General features: G+C 42.1%; 1 protein-coding gene and 1 long non-coding RNA gene across 8 annotated transcripts in view; one reads left to right on the top strand and one right to left on the bottom strand.

The window, feature by feature from the left end:
• LOC136103416 (von Willebrand factor D and EGF domain-containing protein-like) overlaps positions 1-20991 on the bottom strand; it is a 183470-nt gene that overhangs the window by 132297 nt on the left and 30182 nt on the right. For 6 of the 7 annotated variants that reach the window (XR_011739932.1, XM_065841488.2, XM_071810732.1 and 3 more), the window contains exons 2-3: positions 12600-12784; positions 1246-1474 (exon numbers count right to left, since the gene is read on the bottom strand). Coding sequence is in view for 6 of the 7 variants with exons in the window: in XM_065841488.2 (XP_065697560.1) it covers positions 1246-1474; positions 12600-12784 (414 nt within the window). In the remaining variant the exon portion in view is untranslated. Of the gene's footprint in view, positions 1-1245; positions 1475-12490; positions 12580-12599; positions 12785-20991 lie in introns of those variants that run through there. The other variant, XM_071810736.1, reaches the window with a different exon arrangement.
• On the top strand, positions 771-6902 carry LOC139828393 (uncharacterized). The gene is made up of 3 exons (XR_011739934.1): positions 771-1998; positions 2105-2238; positions 3000-6902. It is a non-coding gene; the product is annotated as an uncharacterized lncRNA (long non-coding RNA).

Here is a 20991-nt window from a genome sequence, read left to right as displayed (position 1 = left end):
GCAAAAACACGCTACAGACAACAAGTCAAAGACTCGGGAGAGCTGGACCTCACTGAAATGCGTAGCAAAGAGGTGAAAACGTCAAGAGCAGCGGTAAGAAAAGGGCAGAAGGTCATTGGTTTGGGATAGATTGGAAGGGACAAATTGTATTTTATGAAAAATGCGGCTGGATTTACATTATTAAACAGGTATGGATCAACAGAAAGGACAAAACTAATCGCCCAAAAGGTATTGGTAAAAAATTCTTCAAACAAAGGTAGTGGAAATCTTATAGTTTTTTAAAAAGCTGAGCTTAAACTGCTAAATTATTGTATTCACTTAAAAAGTCACTTCCGAGAAAGAATCATGGAAATTAAAGAGCAGTTTCATTTCTTTTAATGGATATTTTTTATTTCAAATAATGAATTAATCTCACTTTCTTTGAGCCTTTTTTCCTCTTTATTCCTCATGTGCGAAAGTTGAAATATTGACAAAGAAAATAGATATCTCTTTAAAATTTACTTAAGCTTGATTTTTACCTGATTGAAAGGTGACAACCCTAGTTTCTCAGTGTGTCATGTCTCTGTCCAAAAATGCTGAGAGGCAAATATAAAGGTAATTTTTCCTTTTGAGAAAGAACTCTTTTCTGACTAAATCTATATGCACCTGAACATGCTCCAAAGTTCAGAGGGTTTAACTGAGCGAGCAATTGCTTTCTGCTATTCCTTTGTTTCCTAGCTACCGAGCAGAGGTTAGATCTCTTGTAGTAGGCTGAAAATTATTCCTGACGAGAGTAATTATATAAATGTCATGAAAAAGATGTTATCAGATTGTTGGTTTGGTTTGTTGCTTTTTTCTTTTTCCTTCCAGAGTTTCAGATTTATCTTTTTTTGGGGGGGATGCTGGATTACTGAAGATAAGAACAGACCTTAGATACAGTATCCTGGACATGGTGCCTCAGTAAGACCGAGATGCCCCCGCTCACCGTGCAACTTCAAGCCAAAGTGGAGCCAAAGACAGTAGGAAAGGTTACATGTGAACTGTAACCAAGCAAAGAACACTTCAGTAACACACACCAGATTACATTTTGCTCTGGTAATAATAGCTATTTCTCAGGAACACCTTGGAACACGACTGATTTATTTTCTACATGGTCTGCATCTTACTGGGAGCGACGCTTGACTCGCAAGGTCACCGAGATGTGCATTGCAATACAGGGACCTTTGAACACACAGTCTTATTGATAAATACTTTACCGATCCTCACCTTCCGCGCAGTAGCCCATGCATCCTTGAGTAGGCTGCAGGAGATACACAAAGAATTCGCCGCAGTTCCTGACGGTGACGGGTATCCGAAACAGGCAGCAGTCCTTGGTGCCCCCAAAGGAGACCTGCCAGGTCGCACAGGCTGTGAGCCGCTTGCTCTCCCTGGGAACCGGCAGGGATTCAGACTTCAGCGACAGCCACACCGGAGCTTGCGTCCCGCATTTATTCATCTGAGGATGCACACAAAAGAAACCAATCGCAGCAAATGTGGTAGGACTCCATGGAGAATCATGAAAACACAAGACTTTAAATGTGGTGACCTCAGAGGATCAGTGAAAAAGCTGCGTAGGTGGGGATGGAAGTATTTGCTCAATTGAGAGAGTTGACTTTACACAGGTAAAATTCTTAAAAAGCACAGGAACTTGATTCCAAAGTATTTTCCTGTATTCTTTTGCATGAAAACAGGCTTTTGCATGTAAGCAGGCTAGATCCCTTCCCTGAGAAGCACACCTCGAGCCACATCAGCTGCCCGCTCCCACCTGTGCTTCATCTGTGGCAGAAGAAAGCAAAGTTTGACATGAGACCTGAGGACCACCCTGGAGCAGGACATCGCTATGCTCAGAGCATCCTACACCAGCACCTTCCTCCAAAGCCGCTACAGCTTCAGTGTCCTTGTCCTAACAGCTTCTACCCTGCCCATCCAGCACGTACTGGACGCATCTTTGGGGCCTGAGCCTCTCCCTCATTCTTGAAGGTAAAAAACACATGCAGGATATATGAAACACAAACGGAAGATATACATGATTTGATGAAATTTTCTAGAGTTTTTACCTTCAGGTTTCTGTCTGTTAACATCTCAGGTCTAAATTACCCTCTCTGCCTGCCCAGCTCTGACCAGAGGGACATGATTATATGAAGCTGTCTTTAATTCATGTACCTCAGTGAGGAGATTAACTATAACCTGAGCCTAAAAAAAAGATACACAATTACAATGGTAAGTCATTATTCTATGCTATTACCTATCGTTAGCCAGTATGCAAAGCACACAGATATTTGAGCTAAAGTTTGAAAACTGTTATCAATTCCTGACAATAATTTACTCTTGGAATTCAGTCATATTCCACAGAGCATGACTGCATTTCTTCTCTAATAGATCCACCCAGGGGACGCGCTTCCTCCTGGTGCTGCATGCATTTAGCTATATATCACGTTGAAAATAAACCCCACCATTTTTTCCCATTGGCTCGGGTTTGCTGCTTGACTTTTTAAGATCAGAAGTTGTTCGTGACAGCAGGGGGAAGCAGTGAAAGGATAAATTTAAGAAGTCACGCGCCACTGCCCTCCTGTAGTTTGAATTTTACCTGAGAGCTCTACAAGCCAGAAAGGGGGGACAGGGGAACGGGGGGTGCACACCCGGTAAAAGTACATGGAAAAAAAATAAATAAAGCATATGGCATGACATGGTTTGTTTTCCATTTGGAGCTAGTTACTGTCAGGCTTCTAAAATCAAAGATTTCAGAGAGACACCACTAAAATTGTGCCCATGTCCCCATGTCCCTGCAGGAGGTACCGGAGCTGGCCCAGCACAGCAGGTCCCCGGGGAGGGACAGCGTGCTGGTGTTGTGCTAGCGAAGGAGAGGAGCGGATCAGCATGAAAATGGTTTTCCATGGAATTTTAAATGAATCCCTTCCTTTATTTAAAAGCAATGTTGTGTGTAACTTTTTAAGAGATCTGTTCTGTTTATTTATTTACAGCTCTAAGGGACATCGGTGATTTATGAGCTGCGCAAAACGCAGATGTCGGGAATTTGATGTATCTCGGTGAACTTCTGACCTCGAGAGTGAGATCAGATATGAGGTAACGTGTTTCCAAAGCACATTTATGAGCATACACTTGTAATAACACAGAAGAGTGGAGGAAGCATCACCCAGAGAAGAAGCACTGTATGCAAAAGAAGGATGAGCACAGAGAGGGAGGCGGCAACCGGAGCTCAGCCATCTCTGCTTCAAATTCCTGCTATCTTCTTGATGAGATACTTGCACCTTGAATTTCCTCTTACTCCATGTAACCGCTGACTTCGGTGCCTCTTCATGTGTGAGTAAAGATCGCTGGACTGAATAATTATTTTCAAATTACATTAAAATGTGGGTGTTTGTGAGTGTACCTCGCTGGTGTTTTGAACGCCACAAGCTGGGAAGAATTTGAATAGGAGGGTGCAGAGCAGAAGAGCACTGGAGCTCAGCGGGTGTGTGCAAGCTCTCAGAAATCCCTGAAGGAAAATGTTTTGGTGAGGAGACACAGTGCAACCTGCCCATCCCTCCTGGGGCGCTCCCCTGCAGAGCTGACCCACGGCTGGCACTGGCACTCGGTGCACAAGGAGGAGGAGGAAGAGGAGGAGGAGGAAGAGGAGGGATGCTGACACAGCCCACACCATGGGAAGCATTCACAGGGCTGCTGACACCTGCTGCAGAGGGCTGTTGCCACCGTTTACTGACATTCAGTTGCTGAAAAGTGACCTTCGCTGCTTCGAGGTGACTCAGTCTCCTGCAAACACCTGCGTCACAAGGACTATTTGCACCCACGGCTGAACAAACTGAAAAAATGCTCTCAACGTTTCTGTAGAAGACGTTTTGCTGCTCAAAATGAGCTGTTGCATCCATTCGCTTCTGCCTTTACCAGTGTAACTGGCCCCAACACGTCAGCGATGCTCAGTTAGGAGTGCGACACCCAGACTGGCGCGAGCGGTGCCTCAGTTTCCCTGGCTGCTGTCTGACCTTCGGCAAATCAATTACTCCTTGTGCACTTCGCTTCATTGTCTCTAAACCAGAGGCAGAGGTGGCTGAGATGGTAATAGTACTTCCCTGCCTCGCAGCAGTGCTGAAAAGATAAATTAATTAATGAGACACCCATCTATCTGCTATGCCGTGGGCCTTGTAGATAAATAGACAGATGCGAGTGCATTCTGGATGTGAAAAAAAGACAAAATGCCATCCGTCTGTAAAAGTGGGTCTGTATCCTGTTAACACATAGAGGAAAAAAAAAAACAACACTGAATTAAGAGGACGATGATTTTCCCCTTCCTTGTATTTACCCTTGTCACAAGTCTGTGGGACATTTCGGTGTCGGAGAAAGGACAAATTAGCACCGCTGACTTCAGCCACCAGCATTGTGTGCAGGCTCCCTGCTAACCCCCCACTGTGATTTGCAGCACCCTGGATTTGTTCTGGCGAATCCTTCACTTGAACCAAAATACTTCATTATGTAATGTGTACAAATTACAAGCGATAACGAACCCTTTTGACTGACCTTGCGCCCAGGGAAAGTCAGACTGTAGGAAAGTAAGGTATTGTAATAAATTGATACAGTACTACAGGCTGGTCAAGGAAAAATTTTTTGTATAATTCAAGTATTTCTGTTTTTCAGGCAGCTCTTGTGACATACATGCATTTATTTTCTGCTTTGGGCTGCATGCTGTCCATCTGAGACAGGCAAGTTGCCCCATGCTAGTCAGAAGAGTTTGGTTCATGAGGCCTGTGTGAATTAGAAAACAGACCTGGGAAGGCAAGAGCAAAAGAATAGTCATGTATTCAACCAGTGGTACAGACTGGAACAGAAAGAAAGTCTAGGAGAAGAAACCAAAATTTTCAAGTTCCACTAGCTGTGGCATAATTAGCATTAAACTTTGTGGCAGCCATTTGGGAGAGTAACCAGAAAATTGAATACAGAGGTAGTAAATTATTGGCATTTAAGATACAGCACTTATCTGCAACAACTACAGTCATTGCTGCTCTAAGAACAGCATAAAGCAGCAGGAATCTCACACCATAATTTGGTGGCCTTTCCAAAATATAGAAGAGCAATTATACATCTGCTTCCACAGAAGGGCAAACTTCGAAAGTCTCTTGGCAGGTAGCAGCTCATCTGCTGGGAAGGCAGCGGTGAGGACCACACCAGACTTTGCTGGGGTTCTCCAAGGGATCTACAGAATGGAGGCTGCAGGGCAACACTATTGCTGGGGCATGCAAAATATCATAGACTCATGAAACAGTTTGGGTTGGAAGGGCCCTTCCCAGCTCATCCAGTGCCACCCCTGCCATGAGCAGGGACATCTTCACCAGCTCAGGTTGCTCAGAGGCCCGTCCAGCCTGGCCTGGGATGTCTCCAGGGATGGTTCATCCACCACCTTTCTGGCCAACCTGGGACAGGCTCTCATTGCCCTCAGTGTAAAAAATTTCTTCCTCATGTCCAGCCTGAATCTCCCTCCTTTAGTTTAAAACCATCACCCCTGGTCCTGTCACACCAGGCCCAGCTAAGAAGTCTGTCCCCATCTTATAGACTCATTTTAAGTACAGAAAGGCTGCAATAAGGTCTCCCCAGAGCCTTCTCCAGCCTTTCTCACCCAAAGTGGAAGCGACACAGCAGGAAGAACAATAAGCTACAATACCAGTGATGCTCGAAAATGTGTGTGCCCACGGTCCATCTGTTAATTTCTGAATGTATTGGTAGATCTGATGAGAAATCGTCCCCCTACAGATCCTGTCTCCCCTCTATGCCTTTGAGCAGTGTTCTGGATGGCGAGCTGTTGTCTGGTTGACACTCCACAGAAGAGGTCACAAATGTTTGATTGCTTCAGCTGACATATTTACTTGGGCTTGCAGCTGGTCAATGTAATGGCAAGTTAGTGAAGGAAAGGATATTGTTGTAAACCTTAAATTTAGGTTATTCAGTGCATCTGTATTAGGTATCCAGTGACAAAGCTCACGCAAAGGAGAACATCTCTAACACAAAGAGTTTTTAGTCTGTTGCCAGGATCCTTTAGTGCTCTGTATCCTTTCATACTTTATCCAATTATATTTAAGAGGTATTTTTAATCATCAAAGGATTTTATAAACCTTACCTAATTAATCTTTGCAACACCTCTGTGTGGCAGGTAAGCATTCATTAATTCATAATTAGGCACCAGCTAATCTTTTAAATAATTCACTCCAGAAAACCTAAATGAAAATAATAAAAAATGTGTTCCCCCTTTGCCAAAACAATGGGACAAACCATTATTGTTTAATCCAATGATGTCTCCTTCCATTTAGTTGGAGTTTGGTGAATCAACTGGTTTGATTGATTGAACACTCTAAGGTTCTTTATAATTGCACAAAGAAATCAAGCTCGATTGTTCTTGTCACTTGGGTATTGCACTGAAATTATGCTGTAAAAAATAAGTAGCACCATATGTGAGAAATGCATTGTTTTAGTTAGATGGAGATGGAAAGCTTTCTGGTATACTGTTGGTTGGCAGCTAAGTCATTGTGATTTTGCATCTATTATCCACTCAAAACTTTACTTTGTTTTAGTTTTTTAAATTTCTTTGTGGTAAGTTAAAGTAAATAAGATTTTTTTATTTCAATCTGGGGCCGAACTCCAAAGAAATCACTTTATGTCAGGAATATCTGTAGTAGCAATTAAACTGCTGCCTGTCTTGTGTTTCTTTTAAGTACATGCTTCTGAACAATAGAGGCTGTAATTGTAATTTCTACAGAAGGCTCTTTGTATGCCTGAAAAACAAACAAGAAAAACAAAACCTCTTCCTAGCTACCATTATGATTTGGAATAATCACGTATGCATGCAAAAAACACAATTACAAATGAAAACATGAAATAATACCTTGAAAGTGCAACTTCCTTTTAAGTTCATAAAACAATTGCAAATTAAAGTAGGATTGGATCCAGAGCAAAATAAAAATTGAAACAAAAAATTAATAGTATGCAGTTGAGGTATTGTATTTTGATTGTGAGTATAAAATGTTCCACAACAGGTTAAGTACAGGAGGAAATTAAACTGAGTTTGGGAAAAAATAAATCTTCTTCTCCAGGGCCTACAATAGGAAGCGTCATAGTCAGGTGAGATTTGACACGTTTTAACATGACCTTATTTTTATACACCAACGATTAGCATTCGAGCCTAGGATATTATACATATATATATATATATATATATATATATATATAAATTTATATTGTTTAAACTATGACTGTAGAGAAAACACCAGCCCTGACTGCATAACCTGTCCTCATACCACGTGGACAACTGTACATGAATTTAGAGCATATACACATTTGGAGATAATATTTCTCATTTAGAGAATGACGACATTTCTGAAGAAGGATTTTGGGAGTGATCTGGATACACCGTCACAGGCAGGTATTACCGGGCATCTCCAAAACAGTGTCCTATCCATAACTAATCTGCAGAAATCCTTGCTGTGGGATTGTGGCTGATGAAAACTCACAGTGACTGGACTGGCTCATAGGAGAGGAATCACTTTAAAGTCTCACGCAACCCAGGGCTACGAAGTTGGTGAAGGGTCTGGAGGGGAAGCCATACAAGGAGTGGCTGAAGTCACTTGGTTTGTTCAGTCTGGAGGAGACTGAGGGGAGAGCTCATTGAGGTTACAGCTTAGGTTGGACATGAGGAAAAGGTTCTTCACCCAGAGGGTGCTGGACACTGGAACAGGCTCCCCAGGGAGGTGTCACAGCCCCAACCTGACAGTGTTCAAGAAGAGACCGGACAACATCCTCAGACACATGATGTCAGCTGTGGGGTTGTCACATGCAGGGACAGGAGTTGGACACGATGGCCTGTGTGAGTCCCTTCCAACTCAGGACATTCCATGATTCTATAACCCATACCTGACTCCAGAAGCCCCTGATTTCTGGATGCAGCAGGTCTGCTCCCTCCTCCCACCAAAAAAAGCAACAGAACCTTCCAGGCCCATGGACCACTATGGTCATGCACCAACCCACTGAGTGACAGACAGGGCTTTTGACCAACAAGATGCCTCAATTGAGAGAGGTTTCTGGAGCAGCCCCATAAATGGCCCCAGCTGAGATAGGGTTGCTCTCCTGGGAGCAGTAGGTGTGCAGCTGGAGGCTTTGCTCCTCAGACTGGCCATCTAAGGACTGTTCTTTAAGGACTGAGCTACCTCACCAACCTGGTAAGTGATCTGGGTACCCTTGAGAGCCTTCACTTTGTAAGAATGGGAAGATACGTGTTTTAAATCATGGCTTCAGAGTTTTGGGATCTGATCCCCTTGTGTTTGAGTTGGCTGTGTAGTAACTAGCTCCTAGCTGGCATCTGAACCTGTGTTGTATAAAGTTGTCAGAGTGCTGAGTAATTCCGATTAAACCCTGTTTGCAGCTGGTTTTCTGCTAAGCAGTTCTGGTTAGAATAAAGTCTGTTTGGAGCTTATCACTGGTCTAAGTTGAATTTTGGGATGGTACTGGAGTTGGGTAACGTGTGAAGCTGAAACCATCACCCTGCTCCTGCCCTTCCTTCGGGCAAACAAGTGGCTGCTGGTGGGGAGTAGCCCCTGGGGACAGGGGACCCCCCAGTGGAGCCAGAAGTGGCTGGGAGGCCCCTGCCATGTTGTAGAAAATGAAGTGAACCCAGGTGAGGTGTTGCCTTAGGGCAAGGGAACCAAGGGTGAAGCAGTGGCTGCTCTGAAAGGCTGAACTTTAGCTGAAGGGGTGCAGTACTGTGTATGTATATACTAAGGTGTGTGTATCTGTGTAAATGTATGTATATGGACCTGGTTTGTGCCTATCACCTCAGGCAGTATGCATATTTTTGCATATATATATATATATATATATATATATATAAATTCTGAATATCTGAACGACCTGTATTGATGGGTGTTGCGGGAGGACTGCTGGCTGATGAGGTGTTCTGGCATTTCCGAAGATCTGGAGACCAATGTCTCACCCTGGGAGTGGGTCTGTGGTCACTTTTGTGGTGCAGTAACACCTCTATTAATCTCTTTACCGAGGGTATATGGTGCCACAAATCCTCCATTTCAGACGAAGTCTTTGATCATAACAATTGTTCTAGTGGTGATGCTGGTTTTAATCCCTTTCTTTTCAGTTTATCATTTGCTGTTTCAATTGACTACTCAAAGCTGGAAGCATTAGCATTGCTTTGACAAGTAATGAATCTGACTTGTGCATGCGGTGTCACAAGCAGTATTGCTGGCTCCAGAACCAACCACTATTTGCATAATCAAATTCTTAATTGTTGTTTTTCCTTAAGGTTGTAGAGTGTAATCGATGATGTGTAAACAAGGGGAAGGAATGAAGGAAGAAATGCATTTCTAGACATATTTTTGACTTCACTGTGAGCTGTGAGCCAGCACTGCAAGGCCATGGCATTGGGATTTGCATTATGGTTTGCAGCATATACCGCTCCTCTGTAATCCAGACTGATCTTTTATCTGACTGTAGAGCAGATCTTCAGTAACATTGGCAGGTTGTGTTCTCTCTCGTTTGTTTTCAGTGTGCACTCCTTTCCTAGGGCTTGCCTCTATGTACATATATACAGATACATGTGTATACCCTTTATTATTAATTCAGAAGCCTCAATTAAAATAATAGTTATTTCTGTTATTTTCTGGTGTATGTTTTTCGTGCATTTACTGTTAAATACTTCTCTGTATCTTTAGTAGATTTTTCTGTTGAGCTTTAATTTTAATGTCACTTTTGTTCTTTTTCTGAAGGTCATTTACTGCTAGGTCTGGCCATGTCTGTGCTTTGTCCTTGCTTTTAGTACAGTGCCTTAATCATAGTAACAGCTTCCCTATGCTTTCTTCCTTGAGTCTTTTTGCCTTTCATGGTGGATTTGGCACTTCTTGAAGTACAAATTGTTGTTTGTGATCTGCAGGCAGCCGCCTCAATACCTTGGGATATAAAACTTTCAGGTTCATGTTGCTTTTCTAGTAGGATTTGTTGCTGGGTGGGGAAGTGGCTGTGGCCAAGAGTGCATGGCCAGGATGTGGTAATTGCTGGGTCTCCTTTGGGAACATGGTGGGACAGGCGAGAAAGAAATAGAGGGATGAAGGTCAGGATCATTCGTTGCCCCCCAGAGAAATGCAGCAGGCAATGCCTAAATGGGAAAGCTGTTTCAATCAAAAGTGCTTTGCCACTGGAGGAATAAGTTTATGGACAGCAGTTGGATTCTTAGGGGTGGAGAACTCAAGAATACAACTCATATTTTCACCCATTTTTTGACATAAGAACTTTTTGGTTTTTGTTCTTTTTTTCCCCGTAGTTTTTTGCTATTTTATATTATATTATTATATATTTTCTTAAATTAGTGGGTGAGAAATAGCTGCTGAAGAGTTGCTATTGGTTTTCCATTACAGAAGTTGCTGTGCCTCTTAGCTGGGACATGATTCTTGACCAAGGCGCTCATAACTTCTGTGTGTGACCTGGTTCTGCTCTCTGAATGTAATACTTGATGTGGTTATGAAACAACATTCAAACAGTGCCATGCTTTTATTGTCGGGCGTCTTTATGGCAGGATTTTGAGAGGGTGTCTGAAGGAGTCAGCTGCTCCTGCCCGAGCACCGCAGGTGGTTTGGGGAGCTCACCCCCCTCGTGCCCACCCAGCATTCGCTGTTCGTCCTGCCCCAATTCTCTTCTCAGGTGGGCAGGACCTCTAAATCTCCATTATGGTTTAAATCTCTTTTGAGCTCAATTGGGTGACAAGAAGCCTTATCTACAATTACTTTGAATTAAGAAGTTAATCTTATCCAGTGATAAGCAGCTAATTGTATCTGGCCAGTATCAACAGGCTATCACCAGGTGTGCATTTTACAAGGTGCTGGAGTAATGTACTTTTTAACTCTCCTGCTGGATTCTCAGGCTTTATTTGGTCTCTTTTCTATCTGTTTAAGTCTTTGACTTGTTTAATTAAAATCAGCTCACTACAGCCAGGCTGGAATGTCCAATAATAACTGCTTATTAAGAAGTGGAAGCTGTGCAGTTATTAAAATTATTTTGTTCCAGAGGTTTTGCTCAAATTAAATGGAAAACCAAATTAAACAATGATTTAATTAAGTGGAAAAGATAGAAGGTAGGACAGATTTAGAAGGTGAAGATCTAAAAGAAACTTATTCTTCCGGTTGTGACATCTAACAGATGTAATCCTTCATCAGCATAGACAAGCAGAGATTTACTGTCATTCGGAGAATAATGAAGAAACCAAGGGCAAGAATTATGTTACAAGATAAGAAACTAATCTAATGAATATAGCTCTACAAACCTGAACGTAAAACTCCAGAGAAGAGACTCAAGAAACAAAGCATGTATTGTTCGAAAGAAATCTCATGCAGTCAAACACTACTATATACTTGAAATTGCTGAGATACAATGGCAAACTCAATAATTTTATAGAATATTGAGTAACCTGTAAAAATAAACTTCAGAATGCACTGGGATATTCAAGGATGACCTGCCATGAAATGAATATTTCAATAGTAATCATGCCAATTTGTTCACGTTAATTAGATTTATATTTTTTGTGTGCAGGTAGTTAGAAATCCCACAGAAGTAACAATTATCTCCTAACAATTCGTATAATGTTAGATTGTTAAGATATACTTCTGTAGTGACAAGTTCGCAAATCCATTTTGAATGGATATGAAGCATTGTTTGCTGATTTTGAGAAGGTTCTGCAGCTAGGGTAGCATCCCCTAATACTGAGCATCCTGGTACTCTAAATTGAATATTTCATCTTTAAAGTCATTTATGGTAATTAGTTTATTATTTTCTGAATAATTTTATTTAATAGTTTGTTTAAAATTATTCTAACCTCCTGCAGCTGCTCTATTTGAGATGGCAATGACTTTAGTTAGGGTCTCAAGTTGCTCCAGCAGCAATGATTTGCAAGTTAAACATTATTGTCATACATATTAAACACACATGAAAGCAGATAATTATTGTTTTGTCTTTTTTAGAGCGCAGTCTTCTGTGGTGGAGCTTTTTTGCTCTAGAAAGCAGCTAGCATACTTATGAAACTAAGTAATACAATAAACGATAATAGCAGAAGAAGACTCAGATTTAGTATTTCCTTCTATATGACTAGAGAAATGCTTCTCATATTAATTTTTCTGATTCTTCCCTTCTGATTTTGTAATAAGGACATAATCCTAATTAATATTCCTAATTAATCAATAAATTATATGGGGAAAGAGTCAGGTTCCAGAATCCATTCTTAAAGCAACAGAATTGCTTGAAAAAAGTATAATTATGGTGACATGTGGGTTGCTAAAAATCTCTCTTTAGAGCTGGAAAACACTGTGTTTTATGTTTAAATAGTGCCCAGGTCATAGGAATCCTGTCTCTGCCTAATGTTTTTGGATGTGACAGTATTATTATTATTATGAGAAAAAGTGTTTTTCCCATTACTGCTCACCTATCCCATTGCGCTCTACTGGCCATGAGAGTATAGAGGTGGCTGGAAGGAAAATCACATGTAAGGATTGATTTAAGTAGACCAGGGTTTGTGTTTAGGCTTTACTGACTTCGACACATGTGGTTGGCATCTCCGCTGGCCTGTTGTCGATCATGAAGCGGTACCATGCTGGGGGCAAGGAGTGGTCACAAACCAGGTCCCGAGTCGCCCTTCGCTGCAGCTCCAGGGAGTCAAAGCTGGTGCTGCGGTGGGGGTCGCGGAGGATGCGGTGCCCGTCCGGTGAGCACTCGGGAGCTGCAATGGGGGAAAAGGACAGTGATTGAATAAGTGAATTCAGTTTAATTCAACTGGATACTGTTAACAACCACTTAAAGGGGGGCACATCCTCTTGCCGCAGAATGGTTGGGGTTGGAAGGGGCCTCTGGAGATCATCCAGTCCAACCCACCTGCTAAAGCAGCTTCACCAGAGCAGATCACACAGGAAGGTGTCCAGGCGGGTTTGAATGTCTCCAGATAAGGAGACTCCACAGCCTCTCTGGGCAGCCTGGTCCAGGGCTCTGGCACCTCACAGGAAAGAAGTTTCTTCTCATTCAAGTGGAACCTCCTGTGCTTCACTCTGTGCCCGTTGCCCCCCATCCTGTCACTGGGCACCACTGACAGGAGTCTGGTCCATCCTCTTGACACCCACCCTGGAGATATTTATAAACATTGATGAGATCTCCTCTCAGCTTCTCCTCTCCAGGCTGAACAGACCCAGCGCTCTGTTTCTCTTCATAAAACAGGTGCTCCAGACCCCTCATCATCTTGGTAGCCCACCACTGGACCCTCTCCAGTAGTTCCTTTTCCTTCTTAAACTCAAAATACCTTTTTATAAACATCATACTTAATAATACCTCTAGGGGTTAAAAACGTTGTTTTGGTTTGGGTTTTTTTGCCAACTGCTTCGAATGCTGGGTCACAACCCAAATGATTTCTTTGTGGAAGCTCTTTCTTAGAGAGACTGCTAAACATATACAAGTACATAGTGACCTTCCAGATCCCTGCTCTTATGTTCAGATTCAGTTTAGGGTTGGGCTAACTTTGAAGGTAAACACTGGGAAAAGATCAAATTTAGAATTAAATATATAATATTGGAAGCTTGGTGACGTGAAGATTTTGTCTATCTAGATTTTCACATATCTGAATCAGAGACCTTAACCCTTTGAATGTGATCTTGGTCTAGTTTAGGGATTAGCATATGGATCGTTCCACCTCAGCAATCAATGTTTTGAGGTTCCAAAGCCTTGTGATCTTTGAAAATGTTTCTTAATTTAGTTCACTATATGCATGAGCATTTTAAATCACGATATAAACCGATGCTGAAGTATAAAGTCCACTTATATACTTGAAAATACATGTGTTAAGTAATGAAAATGAGAAATGTTAAAAAGAGCAAAAGAATTGGTGAAAGAACAACAGATATGATGGGGTTTTAGAAGTAAGCTCGAGTTAGGCTTGCAAATACTAAAGCCATGGGTCAGACTTGCCTGAGGTGTGTACCTCTGAAGCCAAACGCAGCAGAGCTGCTCTGCATGCATCACAAAGTTGAATCAAAACTGCTGCCCCTTGATGTATGTTTATTTACATGCCTGCCCTCTCTATTTTAATATATCTCTTGCTTTTTTTACAGAATATTCAGTAGTTTATCACCTAATAAAAAGAAGCCTTGCAGTGGTTCTTTTTTACAAGTTGTTTATTTTCAGAAAGCTGATCACGTAGAAAAACCAGCCTTTTCTTGGTCATCTTAGCCATTTCTCCGTGAGGCAAAGTCCGTTTTTGCTGCGTTAGCACCGCAGAGTGGGTCACAGGAGGGGACTAAGAGAAGCTGCTCTGCTTTATGCATCTGCAACAGAAGGCTCAGCTAATTTCTGCAGTAATCTTTAATTGCTAATGATGATATAAGAGACAAAGAGCACATCGCAGGAATTGCACAACCTGGTTTTTGGAGGGAGCCTGGCAGTTAGCAAAATCACCCTTCTGCACTGTAAATAAGAACATATTTATGTGACACCGTTGACAAGAGAGTAGGACCCCTCCCCATAATATCATTTTTCAAATGTCACTTTTCAGATTATAACTCTGCTTTAATATTATGCCAGTGGCACTCTGAAGCAGATTTATCATTTATATTTTATTGACAAGATACTCAGAAGGTCAAAGTCAATCCATTTATGGCGCTATTTTTAAAGATTATTTTTATTGTGCCAAAGGCAAGGCAATGGTATGCAAGACAAATGGGGACAAAATCTAGTGTAACATAGCCCTTATTGCAATTTTCAGAGAACTAAATGGTCAAAGCGATAGTGAAATTGCAATGCAAAATCCAGCTGAATTAATACAGTTACCTTTTTAAATAAAAAAGGAGAGCCCTAAGCTTTGCTTTCCTACGCGTAAGAGCCATTTTAGTGAGGGAACGCTTGGAAATACTGCGCCTTTAATTAAATCTGGGATCTGATTCCCTCAGATGTCCTTTCTGGGGATTTGGGCCCAGCAGTGGGGACCACATGGAGCCTGTCCTTTGCCAATTCCCAACCCAAGGGGATAAGTGACATTTCAGCAGACCAGCTATTTTAGGCAAATGAAAAATTTACCCTATATTTAAAAACCATGTAAAAATGCAGACCCTCGCTGACCCCTTCAATATCACTTGGTGCTTCAGAAGTGTTATTGGGAACAAGATTTTGGCTTGTGGTGCCTTTTGCTTGCCCTAAATACCTCCTTTCTGAAAAAAAGAGAAGAATTTAAGTAGCTCTTTGCACAGTATTGCCACAGGAATGCTGCCAGAGCACTGTAATATAATTAATAGCATTCGCTTTCTCAATAATAATAATATCAAATACTCCCTTTAAATGTAATTAATAACCTTCTGCTCGATGTGTATTACTTATAATCCAAATTTACACAACATGCTGTGGTCCTATAATGATTAAGTACTCTGTCTAAACAATGCAAATATGTTAGACACTGAGACACAGCTAATTATTTTTCATCCTTCGCGTAGTCTTGTTTGCAGTAGTTTAGTAAATGCTTTTTTCGCATACTAACATTAGAGGAGTGAATGCTTCAGATGGGACTTGCAACGGGCGGGGAAGGTCACTAAGGAGAGGGATGTTCACTCCTTAAATTTAACAGTATTTAGGACAAAAATCCATGTGTTCGCTCCCTGAAGGGCACACATGTGAAGTCCTGTCTCAAGCAGCCACCACCTCTAAAGGTGTATTTTATTCTGTATTAGATGTCAGAATATGTTTATATAGCTATGACAGGGTCTAGTTATGCTTGCAAGGCTGTCATTGCGGAGCCAGCAAGGCACGGCGATCCGCTGTCAGCTCCCCTGGAGCCAGCCTGACGGATTCTGTTCTCACCCTGATGGGTTTTGTTCTCACGCGGTGCAGATCAGACCGGGGCGCGATGGAGTCCATGGCACTGAGATGAGGGGCAGCGCCAGCAAGAGCTCAGCCGGCTTGTGCAGCAAGTCATGAGCAAAACAATCCCTCGATTATTGAATTTCCCTTGTAAAATAGTGCTTATTATGGCCTTACAACAGAATGATGGTGAACTTCAACATGTAAATTGCGGGCCATGGTACAAGTTAATTGCTACTGCCTTTCCTGCAGGAAAAGAAACAAAGGCATCACTGTAATCAGGTTATGTTATGAAATTATTATGTAGAAAAACCCTTAGAAGACACAGTGGAGCCTTGTTGGTTGTTCACCTGAGGGGTGTCTGCTTGTACCTTGTGGTGACTGCAGCTACGCTCTAATCAGATGGAACCTTCCTCTTCATTTTTAATTCATGACAAAGTCAGATGCAGATGTCACGTTTGTGTCCAGTGATGAAGTGTTCAGTATCACAATTGCCCTTCTGTTGTGGGGAGCAATAAAAGTCCACATCCGTGTCTTCTACAGAGTCGTCATTACTCTGTGGTGCACAGGCTAGATTGCCTTTAAAAGGAAATATTTATTTCTTTAGGTAGGAGAAACCCACACATTTAATTTAATCGCCTAGCTCTATTCCTATAATTGCATTAAAAGGGCTTATGAAAAAAAATGCTGGCTTTTCAGGGAGCTGAGTGCTCATTGCCGTTACGATCATTCAGATTTCCTTCTGGAAGAAATTAAACTGTGCAGTGAGAATTTGTTGCTCTCGGTCCAGAGTGTTGTTGGAATTAAATGTTTCACGGTGGCTGGTGCTTCAGTCTCCTGCAAAGAGCTGCTTCTTGAACCACCGTCATCCTCGACACAGGCAAGGAGCTGTTGCTAAAACGTGAGGATTTGTTTGCTTCACTAGATTTAAAGCATTATTTTCTAAACCCCAACAGTTTTGTGGCAGCAACTTGCTGCAAAGAGACACTGAGTATCTCCTTTTTGACACGAAAAGCAAACAAATAACAGTACCTGTTGCAGCTGCTCAGTGAAAATGGCATTTGAATAACTGGTGGCATGATAAAGCAAGTCTTACGGGGAGAATCTGTTGCTGTTGAAGCCATAAGGAAGGTGGTTGTTAATGCCAGTGTTAACATGTGGGAAGTTATGTGCAAAGGAAATGAGGGGCAGCCCGTGGTTTTGCTGGGGAGAGCCTCCTGCAGAAGGTGGAAGCATCCAGAATTATCTGATGGCAAATGAACAGAAAGTAGATATTTGAACTGGGGTTTCATGCTGAAATATTGTTGTGGACCTGCGGTTTGGCTCCCAGCTAAAGGTAACGTCAATGACTGTGGCTGGAGGGAGATGTGCATGTCAGGAGGTCCTGGGGGCAGAAGTCCATTTGTAATGGGTTGCTCAGTATTGTGCCTGAGGGGAAAGGGGCTCCATGGGGTTATACCAGGGACCAGCCAAACAGGAGGCTGGGAGGGTATTTTCAGGGCACTACTTTGGGATACCCCCAGCACAGGCCCAGACATTTAACACCTTAAACATCGGCTGGCTGGAGCTTATTTCAAGCAGGTTGGTAGCTGGATGGTCTGCAAGCAGCCGAGCCACCTGTGCACTTTTGGGCAGTGATGGTGGAAAAGATGCTGCTGAGAGGACCACCAGGCATTCGCTAAGTGTCCATCCATCCATCCTGACCGATGCTCATGACCATGGCAGGAAGCATAGGATACAACAGGGAGGGATGCCAGGAAAACTGGAGCAGCAGGCTGAAAACTTGAAATAGTTCACCAAACGTTTGCTTTTATTTCTAAAGGCAGGTGAGTGCGGGTGTGATAGAGCTTTACCTGTCACTCTTGCTCCAGTAAATATCAGTGGCTTACATGGAGGAAGGTTTAAGAAGCTTTAAGACTTTGTTTGTTTGCTTTGAATAGTGGCTGCAAATCAAGTAATATCAATAGGTGATGGCAGCTAGAAAACCCCGAAAGAAATATAGTCCACAAGCCCGAGGTTCATGTTTGTTTTGGGCAAAGCAGTGCCAGCCATGCAATATATTTAAAGGGCATTCTAAAGTTCTGGGGAATAGCTGGTGGATCGCAAAATAAATTTTGCGTGGAGGGTGAATGAAAACCCCCTGACTGTTGCAGGTAATGCTAACGAACAGCACCGTTTGGCCATGTGCTGCAACACCTCTGTGACCAGGAAAGGTGTATTCCAGATGTGGATTTCTTTCTTAATGTTGTGCCCCACATCAGGGGAGCCTGGCTGGAGCTCCCCCCAAAATCACAGTGAGCCCTAGGGCTGGGGAAGTGGGGCTGCCCATCAGCTCAGGCAGAGACGGGGGGTGGCCAAGGAGCTTTAAGTGTGACATTTGAAAATACGCGCATGTAATATATGTAAGTAGGTATATGTGTATACATAGATATATTTCAAATTATGTATGAGAATACTAATATTTTTGGCATTTGTATGACATAACGATAGATGGCAGATTTTCAGATTTCCGCTTCTCGTTTCCTACAATCCATAGTGGAACAAAACATTTTCCAGAGTGTTCGAATTCTTCTTCACAGGAAAATTATGAAGGATTTTCATTTGGAAAAATCAGTCTGAAATACGTGTGCTGTTAAACCACAACTCCAAATTGGCCACAGACAAAGGATGTCTTTGCTTTCTTCTCTTTCTGATTTAGAGACAGAGGGAAATATTTTCCATCTCCAGCCACTGCCCTGCCCAGTGCTGCTGAGGCTTTCAGTGTGTTAGTGCCATCTGCTTCCCCAAAATGTGGTTTACTATACATTGAAAGAGAGTTTGGGCAGAAAAGGAAGGCCGATGTTGGGAAACTCTTTGAAAGCTCTTAACAGATAAGTTCAAAATACCAGCAGAAGGCTCTGACCTGACAACATGTAAAAATTCACTTTGGTGGATGCAAGTTCCAGCTGAACAGTGGTCTATTAATAGATAATGCATTTGTAGCTAAGAAACATCTGTCAGTTTATTACAGATGAAAGTTGCCGTCTTATTTCACCAATATTTGCTAAGATTTAATGCAATTATTCTGCATGCTGATGACAAAGATTTTATTCTTAAAATAATTCAGAGGCAGAAATGTGTTGCGAATATGATCACTACATAGAAATGCTTGAACCATGCATGATCCTCTGGTAGCTAAAACATAATTTTCTAAAAACCTTGGTAGCCAATAAATAAAGCTGTTTTCAGATAATTCAGAAGCAGAAGTTGTTCCTACTGAACTGAAATGATAAGAAAGCACATTGTCTAAACACTGCATACCCATAATGGCCAGGTCTTGCACAAGTCATAATGTGTTCATAAGACAAAATTGATAGACATAAATGAACTATTGTGTAAAGTGAATGTAGTTATAGAAAATTTGACTCAGGAAGAGGCTGAGCACCCACTGAAAAGAATAAGGTATTTTTCATACATGCTGTTGTACTGAATAACAGAATTTAGAAGGAAAATGAGGCCAAGCAGGAACATCATCTTCTAGGAGTCTGTGGCTTAATGCTTCCCTTAGATATTACACTGTTTTGAAAGTCCAGCATCTTCTTTTAACCCGGGGAACCTGGCATTCAATAAAAGGCTCTTTTGCATGTTTGTCTTACAGAGTAGATGCTGCTCTTCCAAGTAGGTTTAGACTAGAAACTCCTGCAGTGCCAGAGTGTGGCCCGAGCGCCAATGACAGGGACATTGGTCAGTCCCATGGGTGCCTTATTCAACACCCTCAATATTTGGTACTTATATGTAACTGAAACTCTTACTACAGAATCCTACCATCAGGATTAGTGTGCTTATTGCTTCATTTGTAGGGAGTTATTTTTTTCCTGCATGGAGGTGATAGCACAGGGCCCTGAAAGTGTAGCTGAAAAAAATCCTCCTACAATCTCAAGATGTTTTCTGTAAGATGCATCCGAGTTTCATTTGCCTGGGAAAAAGGTCACTTGTCATCCTGGTCTTCTATGAAGTAAAGCAATATACTATTGGCAAACCAAGGGCCGACGTTCAGTGCCAGGGAAAACGATTCTTTATTCATGCTAGTACCTCTTATCTTGGCTTGCATGTCTATTTTTAACTTGTGGTTTAAAAAGGAGGAATTGATTATATGAAACTTGTAGTGTGTGTTTTGCCTGAATGCTTTCCAGAATAATGCACTATGTGCTGCTCACACAGGAGGATGCAGGCAGAGGGAGCCACACATTTTGCACAAGGCCAGAAAAGATGTGAAGAGAGGCCAACAAGGCATCTGTGCAAAAAACATCCATGAGCAAAGCCTGAGCAACTTCTGGGCAGTTTAATGTGGAATTTGGAGCTCTGTCACAGGAGATGCACTGGAAAGTGCTTTATTCAGTGCTCCTAAGTAGGATGAAGGAGCCAAGTATTTCTTTTCAAGGACAACATGTGGCCAGCTGACCTGGATGAACCAAGAAGGTTCCAGCAGAGGTGTTGTCCTTGAAAATGTTTCAGTCTCCAGGACTCGCTGTTTGGCATCTTTCCTCAGTGAACATGATGGGCACAGCAGGGAGGAAACATGATCACGCAGATAAAGAGCAATGGGCAGCTGAACGGGACAGGTGACTCTGGAGTGCAGAATACAGCCTCATCTGCTGAATGTGCCAGTCAGAAAAAACAAAGCCAAATTGTGTCAATTAGTCTATTAAATTTTAGCAAGTCTCATCCTCACTAATTGTGGCTCAGCTTTGGAGCCAGGGAGGCTGAGCATCTGAATATAGAAATCACTATTGCTGTGTCAGAAGAGAATTAAAAACCTCATAAATTTCCTCAAGTTATCTTGAAGTTAATGATGATGCCTTTAAGGACTTCTGAGCAATCAATAAGAAGAAATTTATAATTATTGTTATTGATTAGTCTATTTTGCTCTCATCCCTCAGAATGAAAAAGTGAAACAAAATGAAAAGGTTCTTTTTTACCTCCTAATCTCAGTTGAACATACATTTGCAAATGCTGCTTTCCTAAATAGCAGAAGCAAAAACGAACTCATGTGTTTTGATTTTAGAACCCACTGGGCTCTATTCAGATGGAAATTTGATTTCCATGGCTTACCCCTTT

Source organism: Patagioenas fasciata, chromosome 7, assembly GCF_037038585.1.
Source record: "Patagioenas fasciata isolate bPatFas1 chromosome 7, bPatFas1.hap1, whole genome shotgun sequence".
In the NCBI taxonomy this organism is placed as follows: Eukaryota; Metazoa; Chordata; class Aves; order Columbiformes; family Columbidae; genus Patagioenas; species Patagioenas fasciata.
This window is presented reverse-complemented; position numbering and strand designations above follow the sequence as displayed.